We start from the raw sequence: 23107 nt of genomic DNA on the forward strand, positions 1-23107 counted from the left end.
AACTATGTTCCTTTTACAAAATTTACTTTTTTTCCAATTCTGGATAGAACTTGAGAGATGAGATTTGAGCATATTCAAGAAGCAAATAATATTTGATAAGGAAATAATTAGTCTTTTAGTGGAAACTTCTTCCTGTCAAGTTTCAAGTGCTCTTCACTAAGCTAACAAGGAAAATAGCGACATAAAATTTCAGCAAATGCTGCTCTTTGCCACTATTCTGAAGATATGGCAAACTGCTTGACTGATTGGATGTCAGGGGAAGAAAGACAAATGGGATTCCTAATATGGATCTCTTGATATTAACTGGGGAAATCTTTCCCAAGCAGATGACATAATTTCTTTAGCTCTTTAATAGCTTTGATATCACCAAAGAAAATTTATCCTGTAGAATACAACTAATAGTATTATTTGTTGCTTAAAATATTTGCATTTTTTGAGATCAAATAAAAATTTGTGGCTATATGGTTTTCTTCTAACAGCACTTATTGAAAGCTCTGATGTCAACAAAGGCTAAGACTTCTATTTTTTGTATGTTTCTTTTAGCATTGGCTTCTTGTGTAATTTTTTTTTTCTTTATAAAGCCATTTTGAAGAAAGAAAAACAAAACTGAAGAACATAAAAATAAAATCAAAGAGCTACATCTTATGGACTCCTAGCAACACAAATTCAGTTCTGTTCTTTCTTTGCTCTTAATGAATGTTTGGAATTTGTGGGTTGTCAAGAACCAAGAAAAAATTGCTTGATGTAGGTGGACAAAGAAGAGGTTAAACCTTAGTACTTTCGTTTGAAAAAAAAGATCTGTTGGAATGTCTTTCATTTTTTTGAGACACTAAAACAAATAATGGTGAGTTTTGTACACATAATATACTTTCTCCTATGGAATTCAAAGACATTTTCCCCACATTAATAGATGGAGAAGCTGAGACATAGAAAAGATAAGGTATGTGAGTGCCTCAGGCCCTACAATAGATAAGTAGCAGAGACCAGTTTAAAAGTGAAATCTCTTGATTCCCACACTGGTAGGTTAAGCTTCTACCTTCTGATTGTGTCTTTTCATTCAAACTCTTGTATTCATGATCCCAGGATCAAAAGCCAAGCCCTCAACCAAATAGGCAAGCAGTTATTTTTTGTGTTCCAAATTCTACTCACCTACAAACTTGAACATAGCAGAGTTGCCACAACTAGGAACACTGTAGCAAATGCACTGGGCAAGGCAGTGATCCTGCTTAGTACCAGCAGCCTCCTTTCCTCAAAAGCTTCCGATGCAAGTCACAAAGATGTCCAACATGTTTGTATCAATGTGGATCGGTTCTTTGGCTAGCTCCTTGCATGTTGCTGGACAAATTTGCCCTCATTTACCATCTCAGTATCATCTGGCTTCCTGCCCGAGCATTGGTCCCTGATGTGAAATCTTGCACTAGGCCCACAAGAACAGGGACTTTTTTAAGCAATTTTTTTCCTGTGGGGTAACACAGAATGTCTGTGGACTTGCTTTCCTTTACTGGGTGCCTTTCTGTGTCACCTGATGTGTTCAAGGGAATATCTAAGAGGAACAGAAAACAATTTAATCTCTGCTGCTTCTGAGGCTCTTCAAAAGCATCTTTTCCAGGCTGATGCACAGTTGAATCATTATTAACATGTCCATGTAGGTCAAGGAAACTAGAGCTCTAAAGCAGAGGCATAACGAGTTCTAGGGACTATGCAGCATTCCTCATAGCATCTCATACCAAAGCTAAGAAAGTAGGCAAGACAAATATATATATATATATATATATATATATATATATATATATATATATATTAGCTCAGGAGGGACTGGATTTTCATTTTATTTTTAAAACTCCAATTCTTCAGATTATGGTCCTTTTCAATCAGTGATCCCAATTGTAAGAAAGCTTCCTGTTGCTGCAGTAAATTAGCCTGCAGGCAATTGGTTCCCCATGATGAGGTTGAGAATGTTGTTTGGGCCCTGTCCGGCAGCTATAATAGACTGTTATCCCAGCCAGTCATCTGGCAAATATATGCCACTAGTCACAAGAGTCTGAAACTCCAAGGGAAGAATTCAAAATGCATTCTCTACAGACTGCTGAAGGGCAGAGCTGTCTTTGTGCCTGAAGGACAAAGCATTCAGAAGATTTTTAAATTATCCCCATTTTGGTTTCAGGTTTTTTCTTCCTCCTGAACTGAGGCTTGATAGCATCAGTGAGGTGCTGCCCATGGAAGGCGTTGTCACAGCAACGTCCCTGTATCTTTAATTTCTGTTCAGTCTGTCAGCTGCACGCTGCTCACTCAGCCCTTTCACCTGCTCCACTTAGAGCCTGTGTGTTTCCCTGAGGCAGGGCCCACAGGCTGTCAGTGTACATCCCAAAGGATTGCCGCATGTTCACCTGAGGACTGTGTCCTCTGGTACGCTTTTGTGCTATTTATATTGCTTGGTGAAAAAATTATAAAGGAAGGTCATAAAGCTTAGTACCTAATGTGAAAATTTCAAAGGAAATTTAATTTTCTGCTAAGAAATGAAAGGCACAAAAAGTTAGAATTTTAATAAAGGAATACATAATGTGTGTAAATAGATTTAAATATTTAGAATTTAAAATTACGGAGATACTTTGAGATAGGAAGACTTTTTTAGTGTCTTTTCTCTTTGAAGTGTTCTCTGAAATGAGAGTGACTCAAGCAGTGCCTGGAAAATACCGGAGAATCACATGATCGCTAAAAATAAACACATCTACAGCAAGGAAAATAACCAGGGCAGAATTAACTTGGTATGGGAATGTTAACATAAAATGGAAATCATAGCCCCAAGTCTCTCTCATGGAACAAAAAGATGGGCATAATCATCTCTCATTAGTAGCCAAGGGGATATAGCCATCCCTCACTATATAAAGAAGAATAGTCCATCCCCAATATCCAATACCCAAATGATTAACGGCACTCCTCTACTAACAAAGCGAGTCACAGAAATTCCTCATGACCTTTCACAAATTAACCAGAAAAGACCAAAATATGGCCATATGAAAAGTTTCTCTCCTTGCATTGTTTCCTACGATTGCCATTCAATACAATAGATAATTTTTAGTCATGAGAATTGCATACTTATGCATGTATGTGTAAATATATGTATATGTGCATGTATATATGAGTATATTAACTCATATAAGCATATAGTGCGGGGGTTATATCACAAGATGATAGGAACATATGTAATGCAGTTAGGAAATTTTTCTAGTAACAGCAATGTGGTTGGGACGTTGGATTTAGAGCATAAGTCCTGAATTTGAATCAGAGTTCTGCTCCTCACTACATGTTAGGTTTTGGAGAATTCATTTCTGAGCCTCAGTTTCTCCTATGATATAATGGAACTATTTTCAATAGAGAAGTATGGAAGGTTGCCACAACAGCATTCCATTACATTCGCATGACATAATTTGTTTGGCCATTCCCCAGCTGAGGAGAGATCCTTGGGTTTGCAGTTCTCGCCTACAACAACAAGCCTTACTATTAATATTTTAGTACAAAAATTTTTCCTCATTTTTTGCTTATTCTTCTCATTCTTTTTTTTCCCTCATTCTTTGATTTCTTTAGGAATATGCCTTGTGGTCATATCACTGTATCAAAAAAGATGCCACTTAACGATTATGGAGAATAATTTAAACTCACCTATTTTTAGTCAATTGTTATTCCTCCCTTGGAGGTGATTTGAGAGGTCATTAAAACTCAAGCTTAAAACTTTGACCAGTTATTGGATTCTGATAGAATTGTTTGCTGGTGATATCCTCAAATTAATAAGAGGAATTCTAGCCCACAGAGAGGGTGATTAATTGTACTTAGCTTGTAAAAAAAATTGGTTTACTAGGAATCAATGTTTGGATATTTTTAATCGACTTGATCTCTTAATAACTTATGACATTATGTTCTCAAATGAATATAATTTTATTTTCCTTTTTAGAGTCCAAGAATAGGGAGTATAGGGAGTATATACATACTTTTATATTCATAGCTATTGAATCAGATTTAAAACCCATAAAAAGAAAATGAAGGTTTCCTAAACATGGAATCCTAGTTCCCCCCTAGATTGACATACTTTATGGTCTGCAGTAGTATGGAACAGACCCAAATATTCAGGGAGTAGTTTGCTGTCTACTTCCAAGGGCTGACATCAGGAAAAGAGAACAGCTAAATTTTACTCAGCCAAAGGCTACAGGAGTAACTTTGAACAAGCCAAAGGGACTATTATGCTTATTCTGGATCAAATAAATGACCTTTCACTACAAATTTCAAAATGAGAGATTTGATTATTGGGGCCCTTCCCAAAATTCAGAGCTTCCCAGAAGTCACAAAACTTGGGTTGAGCTGTAGTCACTAATATTATTATAATAATAAACATACTCTTTGTTATTTAAAAAATATTAGTAAAACAGACTGGCTCTTCAGATATAAAGCTTTTCTGCCTAGGTTTTCCTTCTCCTCCATGACAACTTCAGAGAGCCACTTGTGAGATACACTATTCTTGACAGCAACAGAATGAATGTTTCTTTAGTAAGACAAGTTGATCTTTCCTCCCCAACCTCACAATGGAGCTGAAAACTAAGGATCTTTCCAGACTTTACTTCCCTCTCTACACATGTGTTTTTTCCACTGTTACCCTTAGAAAAGTTTCAGCAAGCCACTATCAACTCTGCTTCAGAGTATTTAGATGGGAGAACTTGGCTCATTACAATAACAATTCATATGGCTCCTGAACTCAGAGCACTAAAAATAAGAGCTGGCTGCCCTTCTCAGCTACAGAAAGGTAGCCAAGTAGCAAAGAAAGCAAGTTTTTACAGCATCACCTTTGCTGAAAGTGCCATTCAAGAGTTATTCTTGAAAAGATTTTGGTTGGGAAAGAGAGCTTAAAAACTACAGGTAGTATCAGAATCAGGAGGTCAAGAGATGAAAGAGTCCAGTTGCTGTGATGTAGTCCTCTGTCCTGAGAAAAGAACTAATGGAATAAACATTGAATCAATCAATTATATGTATTTAATTATGTCCAGCTTTAAAGGATCTACAGATATAAATAAATCTAGTCTCTTCCTTTCCCCTAAAGAAACATGAATTATATACTACAGTAGGAATGATTAGGTTTATATAATATAATATGAGGAAAAATTTTCAAGTGAGTAAACTACTATCAGTGCAGATCTGCTCATTCCCCTCTCCCCTCAACTTAGAGTCTTCGTGATTTGCCAGGGGCCCTGAAAGATTTGTGTGTAAATCTAACTGTATAAGATTTGTCTGGAATCCTATGACTAGTATATGCCAGAGGCAGAATTTTTGACTTTGATAAGAGTACAAAGTGTTAGGAAATCTAAGTATCTGGTCTAAAGAGTACTATGAAGACATTTCAAGACATTGTGAAATGCAACAAAATTAAATTATCCAATATCAAAGTTATCTTTAAAGAACAAAATGAGCACTTTAAAAAACTTTTTGTTTATAGTCATCAGGACTACCAAATTTTATGGTACAATTTTCAGGTATATTTCAGCGACTTTGGTCTTTCTTTTGTAGCTTCTAGTTCTAACACATAAAGATTCAGAATTTATTTATTTGCTATCAGCTCAATCAATAAAAGAAACTGGGAAAGTCTCCGTTTTTACTGTAAAAACTCACTCATTCACAATCTTTTGGTAGTAACTTTTTTTTTGATTCCTTAGAGAACAATCATGATGAGAAAGAACTGTTGGATGTAGAGTTGCAGTATTCTACTAAACCATTATGACTGCATTTATTTTGTTCGTTGGAAGTCTGTAATAATAGGAATAATAATAGCTTCTATTTATATATCACTTTATTCTCCAAGTATTTACAGATGTTATTTCATTTGATCCTAGCAGCATTCTTGTGAGGTAGGTGGTATTATTATCCCCATTTTACAGGTTCATAGAAGCTAATTGGCTTGCCCAGAATCACATTTCTAATAAGTACCTGATATGTGTTTCCAGTTCCAAGTTCAACCCTCTTTCCCCTATGATTCCTGGTTTCCTGACTGCCCAGGGAGACAAAGTATGGCGCAGAAAAATTGGGGTACCTTCCAAGAATATGAATAACTAACTGATAGAATTGTTGCTTACTGAATAAATTTCTCCTCTTTTGTGGTTCTTGTTAACAATATTAATAGCATATTTTTAGCTCCACTATTTATGATTCAGAAGAAATGATAAATTATATGAAAGGAATTTCTAAATTTTCATCAAAGTACTAGTCATGTAGGATAAAGCTGAATATAATGATTTTATTTGCTCCTGAATTCACGTAGATCTCAGAAGAACAAAACAGCATTTTCCATAAACATTATGCAGGCTACTAATTGACATAAACTGCAGTGATGTTCTGGCCTTAACAAGGCTATGAATAGGATTGTCCTTTGTTTTCATAACTATGATTAAGAGGGCCTAGATATCCTATTTAGACCAAAACTTCTGGAAGACAGTAATTAAAACACAACCCAAAGCTGTAGCACAATAAGCCATACTTAGATTTAATGTTGAAAGGGAATTACAGGAACTTCTCTGTAATTCATATCCATTTTCCTCTGCGTCTGAAATTTCCTTTTTGAAATAGGAAAACTTCAGGGAGGAGGTAGAAAGAAAAAAAGTTTGGTCATAAAACATGGCAAATACTGTTTTTCAGGACATCCTTAAATACAATTTGGAAAAAACTTGAAATACTTGATGGCCACTTGAACAGATGTGCATCACATGATCTCAATTGGAATAGCTCCAGCCTTTTTAAATAAAAAGAGTCTGGGAGGTTGTCACTTTGGTGTTGAGCAGAGAGAAGCAGTGGATATGGACAGAAATGAAATGATCTCTTCAGGCTGGCTTCTAGAAGGCTGCTTTAAATAAGTTAGTGGCTTTTAGAATTGAAGTCTGACCCTAACTTCAGAACTAAAAATGTCCAGCTCTTATGTTCATTTGAAATAATGTTGATCGGGGTCTGGGACAAGGGAAGGGATAATACTTAAAAGTGACTATTAAATTAGAAGTAGAAATTTCTTGACAATATCCCTGGCCAGAATGAAGTGGGAAAGGAACATCTTGAGACCCTAGATTATATGTTTTCATTATTATTAGTGAATTTCTTTGGTGTGGCTAGTTTTGTTGTTGTTTTAAAAGAAAATAAAGCTTTGAATACAGCATCAGAGCCAGGTCTTCAGGATGTCCTTAAACATCCATCGCCTCTTCTTAGGTTATACAAGTACCATAACCATGATGGCACTGAAACAGGGAAGGAAGTCTCTTTTTCCACTCTCTAAATTCTGACACTTATTTATGTATTTTAGCCATGTAACAACTGTCCAGGGAAATTATTTTCATATCAGATCACAGCTTATGAAAATTTCAGAGTTCAGACTTCTCTTAAAAATGTACCTTTGGTTTGTACTCCAGAGTATATTTTCCATTAAAGCATTAAAACTTTCAGAGTAGATGCACAGATTTTTCCCGGTGTTGTTCTCTTTATTTGCTGTCATCAGATTTATTCATTTTTTTTTTTTAAAGAGTGAATGAAGAGTGTACTTTCTGAACAAAACTGATATACATATATATATATATATATGTATGTATTTGTGTATATGTGGGTATGTAGAGATATATGTGCATATGTGTATGTATACATATGCATGTCTACATCTACATATATCCATATACATATAAATGTGTATGTGTATTTAAATGCAGCATCCTAAGGAAAGTATCACCCTTGAGATCCTCTATCTAGAAACTTTTTATTTCATCACTGATTAGTTTCTGCCAAAACTGCTTCAAAGGAACTGAAAATACCTACCTAATTTAAAAGTCAGATAAAGCTAATAGAGGAAGGGACGGAAATAATCATTTAAACAGCACCTCCTAACATGACAGTACCAGCTACTGTGCTAAGCATTTTACAAATATTGTAATATCTGATCTTTCCAACATTTGCTCCCCCTTCAAGGTAGATGCTGTTATTATTCCCACTTTATAATTGAGGAAGCTGAGGCAAACAGATTAAGTGGCTTAGCCAGGTTCATACAACTAGTAAAATGTCTGAGATCAGATTAGAATTTAGATCTTTCCCAGTACAGACCCAATCCTGCTATTGCATCACAGAGCTCAATAACTGAAACTGATTTTTCATAAAATTTTGCATCTCTCCACAAGTCTAATAAGTAATATTTTCTGTGTTCTTCCAATTTTTTATATAATCTCTTTGTACATCTAGGTCATATATTCATTTTGACCTTATCTTGGTATTTTATTTGTATGTTATATGTTATTTTATATTATAAAACTATTCAAAAATACTTTCTCCTATGCTATTCCCTAAATCTCTAATGCTTGTTAACTAGGAGCTCCTACTATTTCATGAATGTGTCATACAAATATGTAATTGGAAAGTAGTGATAAGTAATTCACATTTTGCATTTACATATAGCAGGTAGTCTGTTTGTTTGGTTTTTTTTCCTTTTTCTATTCTACCAATTGAAAATATTTTGATATACATTTTTGATATACATTTTTGATATATATTGCTATATTAAGAGCCAATAAAAATGCATTATACAAAAGCATGGGGTACATTGAGTACTTTGGTATCACCCACATTGAAGAGAGGGTACACTTGGCCAAAACTCTGCCTGCCATTTTAAACCTCTGATAACTATAGCAATCAATGGTTTTGACCATCACAAGCCAATTAATCACTTTCTGGCTTTTTATCTCTAACGACGACTATTTCTGAATTGATCGGACTGGCCAATTATTTAATATTATTTAGGTAGAGAATAAATAATTCTTGGAAAAGATTTTCCATGAATTTGGCTACATGGAAGAAGAATACTATGAGATGTGTGTCATGGGGAGTGGAAGATAAGAGAAAGGAACTCAGCTTATCTGGGTTGTTTTTTTTTCTTTTATGCTTTTTTAGATTTCCACTGGACACTGTTGGTTGTCTGTATTCTTTGAATTCCTTTATTGCATAAGAGCTTTCTTTATGTGGAAATAAATCACTAATAAAAAGGACAGAATTGTCAATGTTAAAAAGCACTTTCAGGACTAAATAAATGGCTAAAAGCTTTTATTCAGAACAGCTGATGCAGAGTGGTTCCTGGACTCTTTGCATTGTTCTGTATTATTTACTATTTATCAGACCCAACAGTTCCATCAGTCCCCTCACCAATACTGGTAAGTCAGTTAATGATTTATATAGCAAGCATTTACTGAGCACCCACTGTATGCAAAGCATGCTACTAGACACTGTTAAGGTTGCAAGATAAATAAAATGTCAAAGTAATTACTCTCAAAGACTCATAGCCTAATAGTGGAGATAAAAGATCTGAACATATCTATAATGATAAAATAGAATACCATAACTGTGATGATAAGGTAAAAAGTACTATGATAGACTTATAGCATAATGTGGAAGATTAGAAGAAAGGTTATTTTTGACTGAAAGAAGATGAAGAAAGAATTCAGTAAGGAGATGATGCTTGGTAGATAATCTGAAATTTAAGAGGTAAAAGAGGAAAGGCAATCATTTTCTAGGCAGAAGGAACAAAATGAACAAAATCTTGTAAAATAGGAGATTAATCTAGAAATATAAGTTAGAACTATTTTGTGGTATATCTTGAATCCCATACTAAGGAGTTTAGGAGTGTAGACTATTTGGTGAGCAACAGAGGATGATTGAAGATTTTGATTTGGTTTAATTTGGAGGGTTTTTGTTAATCTGTCTTTAAGAGGGAGTGATAATGTAATAAGAGTTGTGGGGTGTTTTTTTTTAATTATAGCTTTTTATTTACAAAATATATGCATGGGTAATTTTTCAACATTGACTCTTGCAAAACCCTCTTTTTCAACTTTTCCCTTCCTTCCCCCCCTCCCCTAAGTGGTAGGTAGACCAATACATGTTAAATACAATATACATAAACATTTACATACAGATATTTTGCTACACAAGAAAAATCAAACTTAGAAATAAGGTTAAAAATAACCCAAGAAGGAAATCAAAAATGCAAGTGGACAAAAACAGAGGAAGTAGAAATGCTATATTGTAGTCCACACTCATTTCCCATAGTTCTTTTGCTGGGTGTAGGTGGTTCTTTTCATTATGGAACAAATGGAACTGATTTGGTTCATCACATTGTTGAAGAGAACCATGTCCATCAGAATTGATCATCATATAGTATTGTTGTTGAAGTATACAACGATCTCCTGGTCCTGCTCATTTCACTCAGCATCAGTTCATGTAAGTCTCTCCAGGCCTCTCTGAAATCATCCTGCTGGTCAGGTAGTAACACTGCTGGATCAAAGAGTATGCACAGTATGATAACTTTTTGAGTATAATTCCAAATTGCAATCCAGAATGGCTGGATGTATTTACAGTTCCACCAACAATGCATTAGTGTCCCAGTTTTTCCATATCCTCTCCAACATTCAGCATTATCTTTTTCTGTCATCCTAGCCAATCTGAGAGGTGTGTAGTGGTATCTCAGAGTTGTCTTAATTCTCATTTCTCTGATTAATAATGATTTGGAGCATCTTTTCATATGGCTAGAAATAGTTTCATATGTCTAAAAATAGTTTCAATTTCTTCGTCTGAGAATTGTCTGTTCATATCCTTTGACCATTTATGAATTGGAAAATGGCTTGATTTCTTATAAATTAGAATCAATTCTCTATTTATTTTGGAAATGAGGCCTTTATCAGAATCTTTGATTGTAAAAATGTTTTCCCAGTTTGTTGCTTCCCTTCTAATTATGTCTGCATTAGTTTTGTTTGTACAAAAGCTTTTCAATTTGATATAATCAAAATTTTCTATTTTGTGATCAATAATGACCTCTAGTTCTTCTTTGGTCACAAATTCCTTCCTCCTCCAGGTCTGAGAGGTAAACTATCCTATGTTCTTCTAATTTATTTATAACCTCATTCTTTATGCCTAGGTCATGAACCCATTTTGACCTTATCTTGGTGTACAGTGTTAAGTGTGGATCAATGTTAGTTTTTGCTATACTAATTTCCAGTTTTCTCAGCAGTTTTTGTCAAACAGTGAGTTCTTATCCCAAAAGCTGGAGTCTCTGGGTTTTCAAACACTAGATTATTAAAGTTATTGACTACTTTGTACTGTGTTTTTTTATTTTATTTATTTAGAACTTTTTGAAGTGGAGAGAAACTAGAGGCAAAGCAATATATTAGGAGGCCATTTAAATAATTCAGGAATCAGTAATTAAGGCTTGAATTACTGTGGTAGAAATGGGGGAAATGGGCAGAATCATCAGAATCTTTTAGATTATTAAATTCTAGAGGTCAGGGATCAACCTTCTGAGGTACTCCCATCTGTAAAAATAGTTAACAGTAATGAAAGAAACAGAATGGTACAGTGGAAGGAGTACCTGGCTTGAATCCAAAGGACCTGAGTTCAGGTTGTTAGGTGCAAGTTGATTTTAAGCAAATCATTTCATCTCTATAGGCTTCAGTTTCCCCATATGTAAAATAAGAAAATTGGTCCTCTACAATCCCTTCCAGTCCCAAATCAATGATCTTATGATTGATTAATTTGGAAATGCAGAATTTGAGGCACAGATGGATATCCAGATAGAGATTGCAAGATTGTAGCACAGGAGAGAAAGAATGGCTGGAATGCAAATTTAGTAATTGTCTACATAGAAATGATTATTAAATTTATAGTAGCTGATACAAATATCCCAAAATGGTCTATATTTGGGGGGATGGTAATAAGGACCTGAATTAATATGCATATGATATGATTGGAGAGGGGGCAGAATCTATAAAATGAAACAGATTAGACTAGGTGGAGAGCAGGGTTGTGAAACTCAGAAATAACTTCTAGTTACCTAAATGACTAGAAAGTTTGATGGTACCTTGGCCAGAAATAGGGAAGGTAGGAAGATAGCCTGGATTTAGGAGGAAAATAGTTAATAAGAAGTATAAAATTAGTAAAGGAATCAAAGTTAATTAGTTCTGCTTTCTCTTCCCCATGCATAACAGCTGTATTATCCCTTATTTGAGGTTCCTACAAAAACAAGATTTTTTTCTTTAAAAAAAAAGTATTTTTAGATTCTTTAACATTTATTATAAACCTGAACCTTGGCTTTCTCAATGGGATTTTTCCAGGATTTTGCCATTCTAGTGTGTATTCATGTTCCTTCACTTCCTTCTCTTGTCCAAATCCTTTTTAAGGCCAAATTGCTAATGAGTTCCATTAAAAAGCCATTTAGGGCTGTGATTTTTTTTTCTTTCAATAGAATCATTTGCAAACATATTGCTAGAATTTTATTGGGTTATCTCCCTCTTAGTCTCAAATCTTGAGTTCCTGCCTCTCCCATCTGTGGAAAAGCGAGATACGGCCTAATGCATGTATCTTAGAGCTTGAAAGATTTTGGGGGTCAGAAATTGGATGGGTTAAGAATATAAAAAGAAACTTAACTCAAAAGGAATAGGAAGCTCTTAATTACAAAATTCTGGCATTAGATGGAGTGGTAGGATGGATAAGATGCTGGACGTGGAGTTAGGAAACCTAGCTTTGAAGGCTGCTTCAGATACTTAGCTTCATGATTGTGGACCACTTATTTACCCTATCAGCTCCTCAGCTTTCTAATAGGTCAAGTGAGGGTTATAATACTTATACTTCCCACCCTATAGAATTATCATGAGGAAAATGCTTTGGAAATCTCAGAGTTTTTATTAGGATGAATCATTCTTATTTTTATTATGTATTTTTCTCAGATTTATCTACAGACATGTGAGACTACAAAGTCATTCTTGCTTTCTTGCAATCCTTGTTTCCTATGAATTACTCTACCATTGTCTTTCTCACATCACATTTCTTATTTTCTATGTTATCTGTATCTAAGCCCCTTTTCCTCACCTACTTCTTTTTCAGTAAATAGCATTCTTCATTATTAATCCTCTATGTTATGTTTAATCATTGCATTGATCAGAGTTCATAAGTCTTTCAAAAATCTTGTTCATTTTTTCAATATGGTTGTTATAGTATGTTATTCTGCTGGTTCTATATCAGTCCATAGCAATCTTCCCAGGTTACTCTGAAATTATATCTCTTTGTTAAGTTCTTATACCACAATAGAATTCCACTAAATTCATAGAACCATAATTTCTCATAGTTTATGGGGGGGGGCGGTTTGTAACTTCACTGGGACAAAATATCCTTGTTGACATATAAATATTTGTGAATAGAGCTAACTTTCAATAAGGAGACAAAAAATAAGTATTCTCTTATTTAGCAGCATTTGAAAATAAGCTTATTTTTTTCATAAGCAGTACTCAAATTACAAATTTCAGGCAGATGAATGTCCTGTATCTAAAAATAACTATAAGACAGAACTATCTTCCTACTGCAAGCCCTTTCACTGCCTCAACTAAGGCTGTTACTTTCCCTTTTGAACAGCAACATCTCCCTGAAAGAGCTGATGCTTCTAGCTTACATCCCCCAGGACCAGAGGTCCTGCCCTTTATCCCTGATGCTCTTGAAGAAAACAGATCCTATTCTGCCATTTCTTCTACTTCTCCCACTCTCTCTTGCCACTGGAGTTGATTTGAGGTCAGCTCCTTATTCCTCCTAATCCTAACCACTACAGTTAGAATTCTCACCCATCAAGACCCTGTAATTAACTGGCTTGGCTACCTCTAGTGGTTTGAAAGGAAGGGAGTCCCCTATTCCTCATACAGGGATTATAGTAACTGGAGAGCTGTTCCTAGAATACCACACTGGAATCTCAAATGCATTTTTCTATTATAGATAGACAGTGTTTAGATTCTATAACATTATTCATACTGACAGGTTCAGTATGTTGCAGGTTAAGTAGCTATTTGCAGGTTGACCTGAGAACCTATCAATTCTAATATTATTTCTACCAAAAAAAGGATCACTTCCTTTTGCCCAGGCGATCCTTTCCAGTTATCCTTTTTTCCTTTCTTCCCATACTTCCAATGCCTTCATTCTGGATTAATTTTAATTTACTTTATTTATTTTGCATGTGTTTATATATATATGTGATTTTTTGCATATTATCTTCACCATAAAAATATGAACTCCTTAAAGACAGGGACTATATTTTTGTCTTTTTCCTGGCACACAGTAACCATTTAATAAATGTTTGTTGACTGATTCATTGATAAGTATCTTTAAACAAGACTAAATTGGATTATCTATCCTATATGCTAGAATTTCTAATAGAATTGTACAAACTTTCCATTGCAATCCATAATAATAAGTGACATGTATCTTTTTAAAGTTTGAAAAGCTTTTCACAGACATTATTATCTCTTTTGTTCTATATGAGAGCCCTATCAAGTAAGTACTACAGGTATTACAATCCCTATTTTACAGATAAGGGAACAGGGGATCAGAAAGGGAAAATGAACTTGATCATGTTCATGCAACAACTAAGTTTTCTAATGATAAGATTTGAACTCATCTTTCAAGCTATCTACATTTGATTTTTTTTTCATTAATTCTCTTGAAATTCTCAACCTTTTGTTCTTCCATATGAATTTTGTTGTTATTTTTTCTAGGTCATTAAAATAGTTTTTTAGAAGTCTGATTGGTATAGCACTAAATAAATAGATTAGGTAATATCGTCATCTTTATTATATTCACTTGGCCTATCCAAGAGCACTTAGTATTTTTCCAATTATTTAAATCTGACTTTATTTGTGTGGAAAGTGTTTTGTACTTTTGCTCATATAATTTCTGACTTTTCCTTTGGTAGATAGATTCCCAAATATTTTATGCTATCGACAGTTATTTTGAATGGAATTTCTCTTTTTATCTCTTGCTGTTGGATTTTGTTGGTGATGTATAAAAATGCTGATGATTTATGTGGATTTATTTTGTATCCTGCAACTTTGCTAAAGGTGTAGATTATTTCTAATAGCTTTTTAGTAGAATCTCTAGGGTTCTCTAAGTATACCATCATATCATCTGCAAAGAGTGATAATTTGGTTTCCTCATTACCTACTCTAATTCCTTTAATCTCTTTCTTGATTCTTATTGCCGAGGCTAGCATTTCTAATACGATATTGAATAGTAATGGTGATAGTGGGCAACCTTGATTCACTCCTGATCTTACTAGGAAAGGTTCCAGTTTATCCCCATTACATATGATGCTTACTGACAGTTTTAAATATATGCTCCTGACTATTTTAAGGAAAAGTCCATTTATTCCTATACTCTCAAGTGTTTTTATTAAGCATGGATGTTGTATTTTATCAAATGCTTTTTCTGCATCTATTGAGATGATCATATGGTTTTTATTAATTTGATTATTAATATGGTCAATTATACTAATAGTTTTCCTAGCCCTGCATTCCTGGTATAAATCCTACTTGGTCATAGTGCAATACAAAGCTATCTAGCACCTCTCCTTTACATCACTCTGCCTTTACAAATCTATTGATTTGTATCTTGATACAACTATATTTGCTGAACATCCTTTTGAAATATGTATTTAGTCTGTATTCTTAAGTGCATTATTTCACTTTTTTAAGTTTTGGCACTGATAATTTTATTTTTTAAATTTCTGTTATTTTTTACAAGGTCCATTCTAGCTATGTTGTAATCAGATTAATTAAAGAGCTCATACATCATTGTTACCAAAAAATTTGGTATTTACCTTTCTTCCCAAGAACCCAAATTGGTCCTTGTAAATCTATTATTATCTTACTCAAGTCAAAACTGAATATTTTATTACAAGGACCCAGTCAAACAACCTGTCAAAACAGTTATTTAGTAGCAGAATAGAAGACTTTAACACCCAACTTATTTCTGAAAGGGGCAAGAAAGTTGCCAGGAGTGCCTTTGAATTTTCTCTAATGTAATTCTTTCATCATTTAAAAAAGTCATAGCAGAAGCCTGGTTTTGTGGTAGCTGAAAGGAATCAGACACTTTGGTTTAAGTTGCATCTATGCTAAGCTATTTAATTTCATTTTTCTGGGAGCCCCAGTTTCCTCACTTGTAACACAAAGGAGTTGGACAAGATAATCTGTAAGGTGTCTCTTCCTGCTCTGACAATATTCTCCATGGCTTCTGTTACTTATAGTTTGCTCTCTTGTTTCCTTCCAGGTGCTGCTAAATCGAGTCCGGCTTCTAAACCAGGATCCACCCCTTCTCGTCCCTCGTCGGCAAAAAGGACTCCTTCTAGCAGCGGCTCAGCATCCAAGTCTGAGAAAGACTTAGAAACCCAGGTCATACAGCTCAATGAACAGGTTGGTGTGGGCTCCCTGGGGCTCTTTGGTGATTTTGTGTGTGTTTGTGTGCTCTCAAATAAAGGAAATGGTATCGCCAGGTTCAGTCATGATAATATTGAATCTAGAGCCTGATATATTGAGAATTGAGTGATTTTAATATTTGCTATTTACCAGTGAGCCACCAGAAGTGGCTCCTGAGGGCTTTTTGATGAACTATTAGCAAGATCATACAAATAATTGACATAGACTTTGACTCAGGAGGAAAGAACAAGCATTTGACTTGTTTGAAGCCCCTGGCTCTGCTTCCTAGTTTTTACCTTTACATAGAAAGTGTAGGTGTGTGTGTGTGTTGGAGACAGTCCTATGCTCTACATGGAGAAAACATTTTGAGAGGAAGCAATTCTTTGGCAAGGGATGAGAGAGTCTTTGAAATTCTGGTTAGAGTAAAAGAGTAATTATTGGCCTAGGATGGTCAGTGAAGACAATGCTTTAGATTAGGAATAGTAAAAAGTTCAAAATTTAAAGATTCTAAGTTTCACTGAGGGGTGAACTCTGGTATAAGTGTTTTAAACTACCCGCTCTCTGAAAAAACAAATGTACACACAACACTCTTTTATCTTCGTTGTCAACATTTTCTTCATCACTTTCTTAAGTCTAGATAATCAACAAAATAATAAATCAAACAGTGATTTGTAGTGTTTGTCAATTTTTGTGGTGTAAAAACTCACACTAAATATTTAGCAGTCAGTTCTCAAGGCCAGTAGGAATTGACTCCAACATACTATTGGTTTTACTCCTGGGAAGAGATTCCCATAAGTTTTTTTTTCAAAAAATAATTGGTGTAACTATAATAAGACTTGGACCATATGTGTGGAGCCCCCCAAATCTAGTCCTTGCAGTCATGCAATTGGTGCTTTGGGGGATGCCCACTTCATCAGTGTGTGCATTCTTCCAACCAGGGCAGATTACAATCCAAAATGTTTTAAAATGTGTATGTGTATGTGTTGTTGGTGGTGATGGGGTGGTATAAATTCATTATTTATTTATTTTTGGTGTTCTTTTAAAATTTTGAGTTTCAGATTTTCTCCCTCCTACCCCTTTCCCCCAACCCATTGAGATGAGCAATGTATCAGTTATACATGTGAAATCATATAAGCATATTAGCCATATTTCAAAAAAGCAAGAAAAATAAAGCAAGTGAGTAGATTATACTAAAATCTTTTATTCAGAGTTGATCAGTTCTCTGGAGTTGGATGGCATTTGTTTTATCATGAATCCTTTGGAGTTGCTTAGATCATTGTATTAATCAGAGTCTTTCACAGGTGCTGATCACAACTCTTCCACGCCTTCTTATCCTCTGTAGTTCTTGTCTTTGTCTTTCCATCAATCTCCCATTGAAGGCTTTGATCTTTGAGCATCTGAGGTTAACACCTGGGTCAGTCATCTATTGCTTCTTGTTTTTGCATTTTACTGATCCGAGCTTTTGACCACACCTGTTCTCAACAATACCTTTTATACTGCTTTTCATGGACAAAAACATCATTAGCAATGTGCTAAATGCTCTTGAAATGTATTATATATGTCTCTTTCTATTGCCCTTTAAATAATATGTACTTGTAGTTCTTCCCAGAAAGAAAGTGTTGCCTAATAAAATCAGAGCACAATTGGAATTTTCAACAAACTTAGATTTCTAAAAGACATACAGAAAATGGAAAAAAGGACAGGTAACTCACAATTAAAAACATTGCATGGTCTTGCCAGAACGTTGGAAGCACCAAAATTCAGAATGGACTAAGACTAGCTGACAATACTATAAGAAATAAAAAAAAGAATTTTTGCTTTCCATTTTGGGAAAAAGATCAGTAAAAGGCTGGTACCTCTGCTTAGCAAACAGCTATCTTGCAGATACTTCTCTCAAAACTCAGTGCTTTCATATCTTTTATCATATTTCCTCACATTATCCCTATAAAGTTGAAAGGAATTAATTACAATTTACTTTTAATAGTTTGGAAAATTAAAACTCAAGAAAGGCAAACTGAATTTCTCAGAATAACACATTGAGTGAATTACCATGTTGGTGTCATATTGTAAAATAATTTTGACATATTTTGCATTGCTCTTGGATCACATAGGATTGATCAAGTACCTCTATATAAATCTGAACATTATTGGGGATACAACAGAATACAATGACATGGATTATGTTCTGACTGGGAAGAAAACTCACATGTAGATTGTGGTTGTGATGGAAGGTAGTGGGTTTGAAATCAAGAAATTAGGTCCCAGTTGCAGCTCTTTCCCTTATTAGCCACATAACCTCAGACAAATAATTTAAGCATCAGCTTTCTCAATTGCAAAATGGGAATAAAAATTAATATTTGAATTACCTTGGTATACTACATACTGAATTATATTCTTTTAGGTTTATTGAAAGATATACATACCTTTCAAGGTTGGAATAAGCCTCAAATCGAGATTTTTAGAGACAAAGGCAATTCCTGGACAGTGTCACCCTCAAAGATAGAAAATAGGATTTTTCGTATGGTTTGCAGAACTAAAAGAAACAATAAGGAACTCAGGTTATATTTTAGGGGAGCAAGATACTTAAACTTTGTCCTGTGTAAGATAATGACCCTCTGGCAAACCCATATTTAAGAGTTCAGGGAGTTCTTCTAAAATAAGAAATGGGAATTCCTTGGCAGTATCAGCTTCTTAGGGGGAAAAAAAAGAGGATTTTACACAAATCTCCTGGAGCTGGAAGGAGAGTAGACAATAACTAAAGCCATGATATGAAGGAGCAGAGATTTAGATTTTGCTCTCTGTTATTATTGTGAATTATTTCGATGAGAAAGGGATTGTCTCTCAACAACTCCAAAGACATTTATTTTGCTTCCATGGGAAGCCTAAGACTTCAGGCTAACACTCTATAGGAGGACATGGAATCCTGAGGGTAAAAGTAAAACTCAGTGGGACGATGGAGGATTGCCTCTTCTGCAACCCCAAATTGATTTCCCTTCTTAGGGGAATTCACGACCTTAGGCTGGTGCTTTAAATTGGTGTTACTGTATAGTGCTAGGAAGTAGGTAGGGTTTACCAGAGAATAAGGGGAATTTTATCTTTTGTTGGTGGGCTACTTCATGAATTCTTTATGAGTCTTATAATTGTAGGGAAAAAAATCAAGATCGTCCTATACTTGATATGCATTATTGCCTTAAGATTTTTCTCAAAACTAGTTACCTGCATTTACCATTTCCTGGAGGGAAGGGGTTGGATGGGACCATCAAACGCTGAAGATCTATAATTTAGAGTAACTTCTCTCAACATTAAGCCTGGTTCACATATTCCCAGACCTCATGGTTCTAGGCCATAGGTTAAAGATGCAAACTGACAGTACATGCAAGTATCAAAGAAAATCAAAAGGCAACCTCATTGGGAGGAATTAGTCTAGGATAGTTGCTTGAAATAAGAGTCAAAAGCTGAGCTTTGTAGTAGTTTTAGGGCTTGTGGAGAATTTTGATGTTCAGAGAAGTGAAGAGGGAATTGGGGGGAAAAAAAAGCAATAAATCCTCCCTCTGGTTTTAGTTTTCTGAAAAGCTATTTTCTTGGAGAAAAATAACTTACTTCTCTTAATGAGAAAACCTAAATAATGAAGAGATTATTGGCGTTGATACTGTGACGTAATGGTGAAGATAGAATATTAATTTTGTTTATTGATTTTTTTGACTGAATTAAAGCACGACAATTGCGGTAAGATTTTGACTGAGCTACTGTTGACTTTTACTGAGTCATTTTTATAGACGAATATTTGTTACCTAAAGAATGTGGAGCACTAAGCCTCAACTTCAGATGCGTATTTCGGCAAATATTTCAACTATTTGTTCCTTGTACAAACCAAAACACCATAGAAAAACAAAAAAATCTTAGTTCCTCTGGATAGAATGTGTCAGACAGATATTCCCTGCCTGTTAAGCTAAAGTCCTATAAGTAGGATAGTAGCATGCCTTACATTATTCAGTCTCCTAACACCTAAATGGGAAGAAAGGAGAGAAAGATATGCAGTGGCCTAGTCAGTCAAGTTGTTCTTTTCAGCAGTGAAAATCAGGAACAAAACAAAGTTTCATTTTGCTTGATTTGGAGCTGTCAATTTTGACTTTACAAGTGGCCAAGGAATGGTATTAAATGAGGAAGTTAAAAGCCAGCTTGAACTTTCCCTCACTGTTTCAAAAACAGAGACCTCGCACCTTTCTGCAAAGAGAAGGTATTTGGCATTTTTCTGAAATAGCATAATACCCTAGGGAGGCAAAATCTCTCAGGTAGAATATCAATTTTCATCTCAGCGTTGGGGTTAGATGGCAGAGAATTCAGTGGCAGCTCCAAGGTCATTCCCGTGGAAAAAGAATAAATCTAGATTGAATATAAGATACTAAAATGACATAGTAGATAGAGCACTAGACCTGGAATCAGGAACCTTAGAAAGACATTTACTAGCTGAGCAAGTCACTTAATCTGTTGCCTTCATCTATAAAATGTAGATGAGAATAATAAAAGCTACCGCCCAGGATTTTTGTAAGAACCAAATGAGAGAATATCTGTAGAGCTCTTTGCAAACTTTAGAGTATTATGTAAATGCCAGCCAACTTGCATGCCCAGTTGAGAACTTTGTAGTCCTGGAAGACTCACTTGCATAATTACTTATCACTTGACCAAATCAGTCTCTCTGGCAAGTTTGGTTTTCTTTATTCAAAATCTGACTTGAAATTCTATTGCTATCTTGAATCTCCAATATGATATAGTAGAAAGAATGATAGACTTGAAATCAGGAAAGACGCAGGTTTCAATAACATACTCTGGCCAGCTGTGTGAATCACAGAAAGTCTCTACTCTCTGTGTCTCCTTGCCAAGGTAATTCAAATATTAATTTTCATTCCCATTTTGCAATTGAGAAAGCTGATGCTTAAATTATTTGTCTGAGTTATGTGGCTAATAAGGGAAAGAGCTGCAACTGGGACCTAATTTCTTGATTTCAAACCCACTACCTTCCATCACAACCACAATCTACATGTGAGTTTTCTTCCCAGTCAGAACATAATCCATGTCATTGTATTCTGTTGTATCCCCAATAATGTTCAGATTTATATAGAGGTACTTGATCAATCCTATGTGATCCAAGAGCAATGCAAAATATGTCAAAATTATTTTATAATATGACACCAACATGGTAATTCACTCAATGTGTTATTCTGAGAAATTCAGTTTGCCTTTCTTGAGTTTTAATTTTCCAAACTATTAAAAGTAAATTGTAATTAATTTCTTTCAACTTTATAGGGATAATGTGAGGAAATATGATAAAAGATTACTCATTTGCAGTGTACAGAAGATAATACTTGGATTGCCCAATTTACAGGGTGGTTTTGAGAGAAATATATGTATGAATTATGTAGTGGACAGAACACTGTATATGGGAGATAGGAAAGGGGATTCTGGTCTTGACTTTGAATCCATTATTCACATTCTATTGTAGAATTAAAATATTTACCTTCAAATATAAGAGAAAGGGGTTCTTGATTTAATGTAGTCTTGAAAACAAATATAAGCCTACAAGTCTAAGGCCTTCAGTATGTTCATGTGAAATTTCCAGCTCCTTTGCATTTCATATAATCAAATTAGTTGAAAGGGGGAAAATGTGTATTGATTTCCTTCTACATGTGAAAGTACTGTGCTAAACCACAGTGGATAGAGATGCAGAGTAAGTCAGACCCTGATCTGCCAGAGCTCATTTTCTAGTTAGGAGAGATAACACACATAGGAGCCCTCTGCCCCAGAGCACATGGAATGGCCCTGCTGGAGCCCAGTGGAGCAACAGAGTAGATAACAAAAGAGAAGGCTGCAACAGGAGGTCAGAGAAGGATACCCAAAGAGACAGAGCGCCCAGAAGGAGGAGGGCAGATGGTCCTCAGTCTTCCTGGAAGTGTTAGAGTTGGTGATGCTTCAGAGTATTGGGTCTTTAGCAGGATTGAGGCCAGAAAGGGGGAAAATAGGGCTATCGTGTGCTTAGAACAGCAGCTGCTAGGAGCTGGGAAGTAGGAGCTGAGGTAGAAAAGGAGAAGGCCTTGCCTTTCCTATTGAGGCCTTCGGGGAACTTACTGAGTTCTGGGCAACTAGAGTGGATCAGGAGAGGGGATGGGAAAGTGTTCAGCCGGCTCCCTGCACCTGGACCTTCTGGACCATTGGGATGATTGTTGGTGTTTTCCTTTGATGATTCTGAGTGTTCAAGTCCAGGAATTATTTATAACAGTTGGAGCCTTAGCCAGAATGAAGCTCTCTAATTTCTGGAAGTAAGACAGCATTGTTTTGGAATCTGCAAACCCTGGCCCTCAGAGACAAAACGATTCTCAGCTGCACATGGCAGTCGGCTGCTTTCTCTAATGTTCTGTGTACTGCTACTTGTACTCCTGGACCAGATTGTGTGGGAGAAGTAAAAGTGGAGGAGGGGTCTGGATCATGGGCTTCTGCTGATAAAGCTACGCCAGGTCTGAGAACTGGGACAGCGGCCATTAGAACTCCAGTAATCTCAGGCTTGGCAGGGAGCTCAGAGGCCAGGGCATCCGCTGCACCTGACATCCCTGCTCCAGCCTTCTAAGGGAGTGGTTGTCTAGCCTCCACTTCTTTTAGTGATGGGGAATCTTCACCTCCCCAAGGGGCTCATTCCCCTTTGGGACAACTCCCTAAAAAGTCAGGGTTTTGTTTTTGTTTTTCCCCCCTGTCAAGCCCTAGTTCCTCTTGATTTAATAATCTTAGGATTATAAGGACCCAAGGGGATAATATTTGTAAAGTGCTGCCTGGCACATAGTAGTACT

At 35.5% G+C, this 23107-nt stretch overlaps 1 protein-coding gene across 2 annotated transcripts in view; it reads left to right on the top strand.

The window, feature by feature from the left end:
- The window catches only part of MAPRE2 (microtubule associated protein RP/EB family member 2), a 185612-nt gene that overhangs the window by 150986 nt on the left and 11519 nt on the right, over positions 1-23107 (top strand). For both annotated transcript variants that reach the window (XM_074277873.1, XM_074277864.1), the window contains one exon: positions 16126-16268. In XM_074277873.1, the coding sequence (XP_074133974.1) occupies positions 16126-16268 (143 nt within the window). The remainder of the gene's footprint in view (positions 1-16125; positions 16269-23107) is intronic.

Source organism: Sminthopsis crassicaudata, chromosome 1 (genome assembly GCF_048593235.1).
Source record: "Sminthopsis crassicaudata isolate SCR6 chromosome 1, ASM4859323v1, whole genome shotgun sequence".
In the NCBI taxonomy this organism is placed as follows: Eukaryota; Metazoa; Chordata; class Mammalia; order Dasyuromorphia; family Dasyuridae; genus Sminthopsis; species Sminthopsis crassicaudata.